Genomic DNA, 10864 nt, shown 5'->3' with positions numbered 1-10864 from the left:
TCCGGAGCCCTACTGCCTGCACTCCCTGCCTCCTCCTGGAGGAGTGGTCCAGGGCTCATTATAAATACCAGCTGCAGGGGCTGGCACCAAAGCAGACGCCTATAGCAGCGAGGGTCCTTTAACTGGAGAACACATTAATCTGTCATGGGCTGATTTTTTTCTCCCCCCCCCCCCCCCTTCTTCATTCCTGCTCTCCTGTGCACACGCTCTCTCTCACACATTCACTCACTCACACACACACAGACACACACTCTCTCTCTCCAACACTAAACTGAACGTCGTCAATGGTCTACTGGATCTGAACCACAGCTGAGTGTCTTACAAGATGGGAAATACTCCTTCTCAAGGCATGTCATCCAAATCTCCATGCATTGTTAAATAGAAGGTATTTATTTGTGTTCTCAAATGCAGCGTTGCTGGTGACTTGATATGGGGGGGTGGTGGTGGGGGAAATTTGTTAATGCTGGCAGAGGGCTGGCTCTGTTGATGGCAGGGAGGGGGAGAAAAAGAGGGGGGGGGGGGGTTGCTGTCAACTCTCTTCCAGGTAAGTAGACAAGGCACGCTCTTCAAAGGAGGAAAAAAGCATTGGTGCCTGAGCTCACTCTCTCTGTGTGTGTACTGCATGCCTGAAGGATACTAATCTTGTCGTTCGTGTCCAATGTCGCTATCTCGTGATATCTCTGGGACTAGATGAGGAGTATCTGTTGCGGGATGATCTAGGTTGCTCAGTAAAAGAAGGCTGTGGCTGCCTCTATCTCTCTCTTTGCCTCTCTGTTGCTGTCTCTAATTGTAAATCTGCTCGGACTGAACAATGTCTTGATTCTAACTGCTGTTGTGTAAAAAAAAGTAATGTGTCAGTGCTCTCTTGTTGGTACACTCAATACAGTGAATATTCTACTTGCTGTTTGATGCTGCTTCTATTGCCAGGCGGATGGCTGGGTTTATCTGACATGCTCCGTGCAAATCCCAGAGCAACCTGGGCAATATGGGGGACGAAGATTATTCTGCCTCCTGTGGCAATGGATCTGTGGGTTTTACCTTGGTGTTGGAGTGCAATCTCGTTTGAAGCCTTTTTCTTAAAAAAAAAATCTGAATTGCAATTGTTCAGTTCGCAGGAAAAAACGAATATTTCATTTTGCATTAAGTAGATTGTGCATGCAGTGTTTGACTGCAAGGGGGTGTGTGTGCTCCATCTGTGCGTTAGGAGCACTGGTGTATCTTAAAACTAGAAGCACTCGCTCTCTATCTGGGCGAGCTAGGTGTGTCCAGTCTGTGAAGCTCAGTGGGCTGTTAGGGAGGGGAGAGTGGGATTTGGGGGGGTGGGGTGGTAGGATAATTATTGTTGGAAAAATAGATCGGACAGTTTGGAAATAATGGGCTTAAATGATTTCCTCACACTGCCGCCTTCCTGGGATTTTGACAGCTGGGCTGGGCTGCATTGACTGGAGTGGTTATGTAAATAATTTATTCCTTTTCCGGAATGGCCTGAAATATTGGACAGACGCTGAGGTGCGGTTAACTATAGGACCGAGCAGAGAATCTGTCACTCGCTGTGCACATTTCATGTCGCTGGCGGTGATCAGGGGGAGATTGTTGAGGAAAAGGGGCACTTCAGAAAAAAAAACCAAGTTGCTTGTTTCAGTATGAGGCTTTTAAAAAATGTTTTAAAAATATATGATGGGCACAAGTCGTGGATGATGATCACCAATGTGTGTTTCTCAACCTGATTAAGTGCCCAGCAAGGCAAGGGGCAGAGATGCCAGCAAGCTGGTATGGGAACTAGGTCTCAATGGGGAATTTAATAGAGGTTATCAAATTCATGAAGGTATAAATAAGGAGAAACTGTTTCGAGTGTGTCGGTAAGCAGGGGGGGGGGGGCACAAATTTAAGGTAATTGGCCAAAAAGCCAGAAGTGAGGTGCAGGGGATTATTTTCAGAGGACAAGTGTGATCTGAAACTGGTTCCTTGACAGGGTGGTGGAAGCAGGTTCAATAGTAACTTTCAAAAGGGAATTGGATAAGTGCTTGAAGAGGAGTGAAGCTTACAGAGCTATGGAGAGAGCAGGGGATTGTGCGAATAATTGGGCAATTCTTTTAAAGAGAGCTTGCTCCTGCATTGGATCATTCTATTCATCAGCCTGAAATGTAATTAACAATACAAGTCACCATTAGTGAAAATTATATCCTGAATAAATAGCTGGATTTTATTCATTATTAGCATAACAGTAAAATAACAGCTTTGTGTTCAATGACATTATTAAATGTTCTTTTGTAAATGTGGGGCTGGGTTTTCCGGTCCTCAAGCCGTCTGGCTCTCAGCAGCGGGCCATTCGTTGGCAGCGGGATTCCCATAGAAGCCACCCCAGGCCGCCGGGAAACCCACAGGCCGGAGTGCCCGGCCAGCAGGACAAAACATCTCAATAGCCGGAGAATTCTGCTCCAGATTTATATCTCATTAATCCCAGGTCACAGTGCAATGAGCAGATATTGGGCTGGGTTCTCTGATTCTGAGGCTATGTCCCCCATGCTGGGATGGGAACAATGGCGTTTTGCTGGGGGCTCGCAGGAAGGCAGCCAGCTCTAGCTGCCGATACTCCCCGGAGAATTGCCGGGTCGGAGGCTGCGTATGGGCACAGTGGCGGCCTGCAGCGGGCGCGCCGTGATGCATGGCGGCGGCCGCTCGCGGACCCGGCCAGCGAAATAGTCCACCACCCCTTCGGCTGGCTTGCGCGACCCAGACCCCCCCAACAGTGCCCCCAGCCCCGAATAATGTCCCCCCTGCCCACAGATTGCCCCCCCCCCCAATTGTGGCAGCACTGAACTGAGTCCACAGCCTCCATGCCAAGTCCCCGACGGGTGAGACCATGAGAGACCCACGCCATCGGTAACTCAGCCGGTTGGGGGCGGAGCATCGGGGGGGGGGGGGGGGGATGCGGCACCCCATGCAGAGCCCCTGATTTGGTTGGAACTGTCACTGGGCACCGGTCGCCGAACATGATTTCGGTGTCGATGACTGGAAAATCCAGCCCATCGACTCTAAAACAAGGACTTGGATATTTAAAGCATGTTATCACATGGGAATGGTCGCTCATGTGACTAATAGTTGGTGTAACTCTGGAAGACCCTGGGCGGGATTCTCTGTCCCACCAGCCCTGTTTTCCGGGCATCGCACTCCCACCAGCAGTGAGAGTTTCCGTTCCCGCAGCCCGCCAATAGGCTTTCCCACTCCTACACCGTTGGGAAATCCTTGCGCTGCCAGCGAAACGGACAGCACGGTAGCATCGTGGGTAGCACAATTGGTTCACAGCTCCAGGGTCCCAGGTTCAATTCCGGCTTGCGTCCCTGTCTGTGCGGAGTCTGCACATCCTCCCCGTGTGTGCGTGGGTTTCCACCGGGTGCTCCGGTTTCCTCCCACAGTCCAAAGATGTGCAAGTTAGGTGGATTGGACATGATAAATTGCCCTTCGTGTCCAAAATTGCCCTTAGTGTCCAAAATTGCCCTTAGTGTTGGGTGGGGTTACTGGGTTATGGGTATAGGGTGGAGGTGTTACCCTTGGGTAGGGTGCTCTTTCCAGGAGCCGGTGCAGACTCGATGGGCCGAATGGCCTCCTTCTGCACTACAAATGCTATGATCTATGACAGAGGATCGCGCTGCGTGTTTTTTGAATTTCTGCATGTGACCATATTGTGTCCGCTGTCCCTGTGATGTGTCTGTTTTCAAGAAAAATACGAAAACTACTTGCATTTATGTAGCCTGTTTCCCAACCTCTGAACATCACAAAGCACTTTACAGCCAATTAAACTCCTTTCTGAAGTCTGAAGTACGAATGTCAGCTAATTTGCACATAGCAAGCTCCTACATGTATCCTGGCAATAACAAAGAGATACACTGTTTTGTCATGATTTTTGTGGAGGATTACGTATTGGCCAGGGCAGTGGGGACAAGTCCATTTTTCTTATTTGAAACAACGGCGTGCGATTTTTCTTGCATTCAGCTGAGAGAACAGACTGGTCCTCGTTTTGAGATCGCTTCTTCAAGCCAACAGCACCTTCAACAGTGCAGCACTCCCACAATACTGCCACTGGGTGTGTAAACCTAGATTAAGTGCTCAGATCACTGGAGTTGGATTTGAACTCACAATCCTCTAATTGGGAGGTGACCATGTCTCCGAGTGATGCTTCAGTGTAGCACTGAACATCAATTGTAAGATATGGTCTACGGATAAAACCGAAGATCACCAAGTTTCTGTTTATTATGCATGCTTATATCTAGCTGTATGTTTCCAGCTGTTGTACATTTCCAGTGGGATTCATGCAGCTCTCAACAACCAACGCTCACAGACACTCTGAAGACAGTCTCAGGAATTATAATCCTTGGAGTTTGTTGAGGCTGTAATTGGAGTGAGATATTCCACAAATCTCCCTGGTCTGGGGCTGCAGGAATCTTGTCCTTGCATCTCTCCGTCCTGAATATCAAATCATAACTAAAGAAAAGGACATTTTAGAAACAGGGGAAAGCAATTTGGCAAAAATAAAAACAGCTTGTAGCTCCACATCACTGAGGCAGGTGTGGGGATACAGAATAGACACTGTTCCCAGGTCAGAGACGTCACCCCGAATCCCTGAGATAGTGGCATTTATATGGCTGGGAGTTGATTGCGATGTTAGAGCAGCTGACAACCGCTCCCAGCTGAGGTCCCTTCAGCTTTCCTCCATGTTCAGTTGTAAAAGGAGACACCCGGCCCCCAGACAAGGGAATCGATCTTGCAGGATCAATAACACCGCGTAGTAATGGTCTGGACCTTTCACATTGCCTCCAAATGCATTTCAAGGGCATAAGAAATCAAATTTCCTGGGGAGGGTCCAGGACAACCCCCCAACACACACACACACACACACACACACACCCTCCCTCACCAGTCTTTAAATACATTGCACTGACTGAATGTGGAACCTGCAGTCGGAATATCCACCCATTCCCCACAGCCCACAACCCAAATTTAATGCACCAGACTAAAGAGGATGGTGTTAGTGGAACTGGGGGGGGGGGGGGGGGGGGGGGGGGCACTGTAAAATCTATCTCTTCAATTCTCCAATCCCCTACCTTCTCCACCCACCCACCCCCTCCCTTGACAAGCATACAGGGAATAACTTCTCCACTCTTCTCCAAAGAGTGCAATGTGATCTTCATATCCACCTGGGAAGATAGACGCGGCTTCGGTTTTCCATCTCATATAAAAAAAGGCATCTCTAACCATGCAGCACTCCTTCAGTACAGCACTGGCTGTGTCGGTCTAGATTAAGTGTTCACGTCTTGAAATCAGACTTGGCATGGGCCATCTCCTACCTGAGCAACACTGATGAGCTTGTCCTCCATAACACTAACACCCCACTCCTCGGAAGGCTCAGAAGAAGATCCAATGCTGGACGGAGTCAATTCGAGCTGAAGTTCCCAATTTCAGTTCTTCAGTGTTACCGGGTCAGCTGATGACAGACACAGGGGTGCTACTATTGACCTCAGTCTTCCTCCATTGGGCAGAGACAAGTAAATCTGATCTTTGTCCAGTGACCCCTGCTGGGAGAGTACTTTAGTGGACCATAGCTGAGAAGTGAATAGAGCATGCCTTGATAGCTGTGCAGTTTGCACTGTTTCAGCTGGTAGTTAATAAATAGCCACTTCTGTCTGTGTGGAGTTTGCACATTCTCCCCATGTCAGCGTGGATTTCACCCCCAAAACCCAAAGATGTGCAGGGTAGGTGGATTGGCCATGCTAAATTGTCCCTTAGTTGGTAAAAAAAAAAGAATTGGGTACTTTAAATTTAAAATAAATAAATAAATAGCCACTTGGATGAGAGTGACTGGAGTCCATTGAATCCGTTGCAAATTCCACTGGACAGGTAAAGAATGTTCATCACTAGCTGCACATGGGTTCAATGGTGACCAGCTAGCAATGGAAGGAAAGAAATCAGTAGAAAAAAAATGTCCTCCAAAAATCAGTGACAGATCAAATAACGGTAATGGACTCGATTTGCCCTGCACTATGTCGCTGGGATTGAAGGAGAAAGGGGGTTAATGTTAGGCCTCTTGTCCAATATGTATAACTTCTTACCTGTTTCATGTTACACAAAGCCTTGCGCGTGAACCCAACAACTTAATAATGATCTGGGTCATTACGTCTTTGCTATTTTGTGGGAGCTTGCTGTGCCAAAGGTAGCTGCTGTGTCCCTGACATTACCGTCCACTTTGAAAGTTGTTAATGTGCGTGTTGGGCCATTCTGAGGCTGTGAAAGGTGCTCAATAAATGTGGGTCTTTTCTTTAACTTTGCGACCAGGCCGTGATTAAATAAAGTAATTTGGAACATTCCAGGGATAAATTGGTGGTGCTTTTGTGTTTGTCAGGTATGTTTGGCCAGGTAACATGGAGATGTTAACCCTGGTCATCTTTTGTTTCCTAAATTGCTAAGCTCACTGCTCACACGCCGGAAGGAGGTGTGACTCGGATGTAGGTCAGAAGCACTGCAGCTCTCATTCCGGACTGACATTCCCAGCGACTCTAAAATTCTGCTAGTGAGGTGATAGTCAGTGTCGGGCAGCATAGTTGTTATAGAACATAGAACAGTACAGCACAGAACAGGCCCTTCGGCCCTCGATGTTGTGCCGAGCAACTATCACCCTACTCAAACCCACATATCCACCCTATACCCGTAACCCAACAACCCCCCCCCCTTAACCTTACTTATTAGGACACTACGGGCAATTTAGCATGGCCAATCCACCTAACCCACACATCTTTGGACTGTGGGAGGAAACCGGAGCACCCGGAGGAAACCCACGCACACACGGGGAGGACGTGCAGACTCCGCACAGACAGTGACCCAGCCGGGAATCGAACCTGGGACCCTGGAGCTGTGAAGCATTTATGCTAATCACCATGCTACCGTGCTGCCCTGTGACACTGAGAATGTTGTGTTATGTTGTGACACTGAGAATGATCTGGAGATACAAGTTCAAATCCCTCCTGGGTAACGGGGGCATTTAAACTCAATCCAGCTGTACTGGGAGATGGTGGTAATGTCGCTGGAGTAGTCATCCAGAGGCCAGGCGTGGATTTAAAATGCCACAGCGGCAGCTGGTAGAATTGAAATTCAGTTAATAAATCTGGAATTATAAATCTTGTGTCAGAAAAAGTGACCATGGCAGTTATCATCGATTGTTGTAAAAACCCACCTGGCTCATTAATGTCCTGTTGGGAAGGAAATCTGCCGCCCTTACCTGGTCTGGCCTACACGTGACTCCAGACCCACAGCAATGTGGTTGACTCTTCACCACCCTCTGAAATGACCCAGCGAGTGCCACAACTCAAGGGCAACGAGGGGTGGGCAACAAATGCTTGCCGTGCCAGCGACACCCATATGAAGGAATATCAAAAACGAAATAAATCTGGAATTTACAGGTCGTTGAAAAAACCCTTCTCTCTGATCAACCTTTTGGTCACCTGTCCTTGTTTCTCCTGGTGTGGTTAATTTCATTTTTGATTGATAATGCTCCTGAGAAGAGCTTTGGGATATCTTGCTCTGTTGAAGGTGCTGCAGGAATGCATGTTGTTGTTGTACACGCATGGTTACTTAGGGATGGTATCAGAGAATTGCGTGAGGAGCTTTTGTGCTTTATGGACAGGACATTCCAGCGGGGGCGGGGGGGGGGGGGGCGGCTTGCACTGAAATTGAAGCACCAAATGCATGGTACAGGCGAGCACCCGAGTACCAGCCCCTTGAGACACAGGACTCCGCAGGAATTCTAGTTGCGTGAAATATGCGTAAGCCTGAAATAGCATCCACCTGAGCCAAGCTGCACAACACCTTCGAACATGTAGCAAAGCCAGGTCATGCGTAAGGACATGGGTAAATAAAACTATTTAATTGAAGTGATGTTTCCAACAAAATCCCACACTGACCCTTTTGGGCTGCAAATAGAAAGCCAATTTGGAGTACTCTCTAACGGCACTGAAGCATAGACAGAACTGAAAAGACAAACAAGGAACAAGTGACTGCTGATTAAAATTACCAGGATATACATAGTGACGTGCCTACACTTCCAGTGCACACGAACACAGTATTAATCAGCAAATAGCTTGTGCCACATAGCCAACAGAGGAGCATCAGTACCATGTTACATGATCTGATGGTTGCTGTTAAAAAATTCATGAGTTATTTCTCCCTGAAATGTTGATGTAGTTCAGGTCTATGGATCAATCCTGATGACTGCAGCATTGTTACATACTTGATACTCTGAACTGAGGGAGGGGTGTGAGGTAAGGTTGGAAACTGTGGGTTGGACTTTATTCCTGGTGGTTTCATCATGTGACCTCTTGTCTCCAACTGCTCCGCCCACACTCCTGCCATTGGTCACCTGGCATGCCTATCATCCCGGGGCTCTATCATGTACAGCCAGAGAAATGGCCAGACTGCTAGTTACCTCAAATAGGCAGCATGTGGCGCAGTGGTTAGCACTGGGACTGCGGCGCTGAGGACCTGGGTTCGAATCCCCACCCTGGGTCACCGTCCGTGTGGAGTTTGTACATTCTCCCCGTGTCTGCGTGGGTTTCGTCCCCACAACCCAAAGCTGTGTAGGGTAGGTGGATTGGCCACGCTAAATTGCCCCTCAATTGGAAAAAAAAAATTGGGTACTCTAAATTTATTTTTAAAAATTTACCCGTCAAACAGCCTTTTTTTTATCTCCAATCTAAATATTCAAAGAAAATGAAATGATCAAGCCTGGATAGTTTTTAATAGCCCGATAGTTTTACGGCTGGGTGTTACCTGCAGCAGTTTCCTGCAGATGAATTTTTAATTGCTGGAGGGTTGGAAACACAACAGGGAGGTTAGAGGACAGTTATTGTGTCTGTCTGTTGGCCTCAAAATAGTGGCGCTCATTTTCTAATCAAGATGTAAACGGTATCTGAGCCCAACAAAGTGTTTCAATTGGCTACTAAAATGTTACTATTGCACATACCTGTATCTTTGATATGCCCAACTTCCTTTCCATCACATGACTGATCGGGAGCCTCTCCCACTCTGACTGTCTGCACCTTGACATGTGTTGAAAATATTTTCAGGTGAAAACTCAAGTTTGGCTGCCTTATGAACAACCCTCCCTTGGTCATCAAGTCCTGAGGTTGGAATTGTAATCAGACCATCTGGATCAAGGTTAGGGACACTATCCACTGCACAGCAAGAGAACATAAGAACATAAGAACTAGGAGCAGGAGTAGGCCATCTGGCCCCTCGAGCCTGCTCCGCCATTCAGTGAGATCATGGCTGATCTTTTTTGGACTCAGCTCCACTTTCTGGCCCGAACACCATAACCCTTAATCCCTTTATTCTTCAAAAACTATCTATCTTTATCTTAAAAACATTTAATGAAGGAGCCTCAACTGCTTCACTGGGCAAGGAATTCCATACATTCGCAACCCTTTGGGTGAAGAAGTTCCTCCTAAACTCAGTCCTAAATCTACTTCCCCTTACTTTGAGGCTATGCCCCCTAGTTTTGCTTTCACCCGCCAGTGGAAACAACCTGCCCACATCTATCCTATCTATTCCCTTCATAATTTTATATGTTTCTATAAGATCCCCCCCCCCGCATCCTTCTAAATTCCAACGAGTACAGTCCCAGTCTACTCAACCTCTCCTTGTAATCCAACCCCTTCAGCTCTGGGATTAACCTAGTGAATCTTCTCTGCACACCCTCCAGTGGCAGTACGTCCTTTCTCAGGTAAGGAGACCAAAACTGAACACAATACTCCAGGTGTGGCCTCACTAACACCTTATACAATTGCAGCATAAACTCCCTAGTCTTAAACTCCATCCCTCTAGCAATGAAGGACAAAACTTCATTTGCCTTCTTAATCACCTGCTGCACCAGTAAACCAACCTTTTGCGACTCATGCACTAGCACACCCAGAGAGGCTGTTAGGCATAGGGTTGTTCTCCTTGGAGCAGAGGAGGCTGAGGGAGGACCTGACTGAGGGGTACAAAATATAATAATCCTATAATAATCTTTATTGTCACAATTCGGCTTACATTAACACTGCAGTGAAGTTACTGTGAAAATCCCCAAGTCGCCACACTCTGGCATCTATTCAGGTGCACAGAGGGAGAATTCAGAATGTCCAATTCACCTAACAGTACGTCTTTTGGAACATTTGGGAGGAAACCGGAGCACCCGGAGGAAACCCACGCAGACACGGGGAGAAGGTGCAGACTCCACACAGACAGTGACCCAAGCAGGGAATCGAACCTGGGACCCTGGCGCTGTGAGGCAATAGTGCTAACCAGTGCGCCACAGTGGCATAGATTGAGTAGATAGGCAGAAACTTTTACCCTTTGTAGAGGGGTCAATAACCAGGAGGCACAGATTTAAGATACGGGGAAGGAGTTTGGAGGGAATTTGAGGGAAAGCTTTCTCACCCAGTGGGTAGTGGGAATCTGGAACTCGCTGCCTGAGAGGGTGGTAGAGGCAGAAATCCTCACAATGTTTAAGAAGCATTTAGATGGTCATTTGAAATGTCATAGCAAACAAGGTTACAGACCAAGTGTTGGAAACTGGGATTACAATCGATGGGGACTTGATGGCCGGCACGATGGGCCATTGGTCCTCCTGCTGTGCTGTAAAACTCTACCACTCTCACTCTAATCACTCCACATTGAAAGCCGTGCCTCCAGCCCCTAAACTCTGGAAATTCCCCTGAAAACCCTCTGCTTCCCTCTCCTTTCAGATGCTCCTTAAACCTCCTTGACCAAGCTTTCTGTCATGTGACCTAATGATAAAATCCCGACAATGCAGAAGGAGGTCATTCGGCCCATCGAG

At 47.7% G+C, this 10864-nt stretch overlaps 1 protein-coding gene across 1 annotated transcript in view; it reads left to right on the top strand.

The window, feature by feature from the left end:
* Window positions 1–205: 205 nt before the first annotated feature.
* The window catches only part of LOC119954452 (SRC kinase signaling inhibitor 1-like), a 645297-nt gene continuing 634638 nt past the window's right edge, over window positions 206–10864 (top strand). Inside the window, 1 exon segment of the mRNA XM_038779671.1 lies at window positions 206–347. Coding sequence (XP_038635599.1) covers window positions 326–347 — 22 coding nt within the window. The 5' untranslated portion in view covers window positions 206–325.

Source organism: Scyliorhinus canicula, chromosome 19 (genome assembly GCF_902713615.1).
Source record: "Scyliorhinus canicula chromosome 19, sScyCan1.1, whole genome shotgun sequence".
In the NCBI taxonomy this organism is placed as follows: domain Eukaryota; kingdom Metazoa; phylum Chordata; class Chondrichthyes; order Carcharhiniformes; family Scyliorhinidae; genus Scyliorhinus; species Scyliorhinus canicula.
The sequence above is the reverse complement of the archived record's forward strand: the minus strand, read 5'-3'. Positions and strand labels throughout refer to the sequence as shown.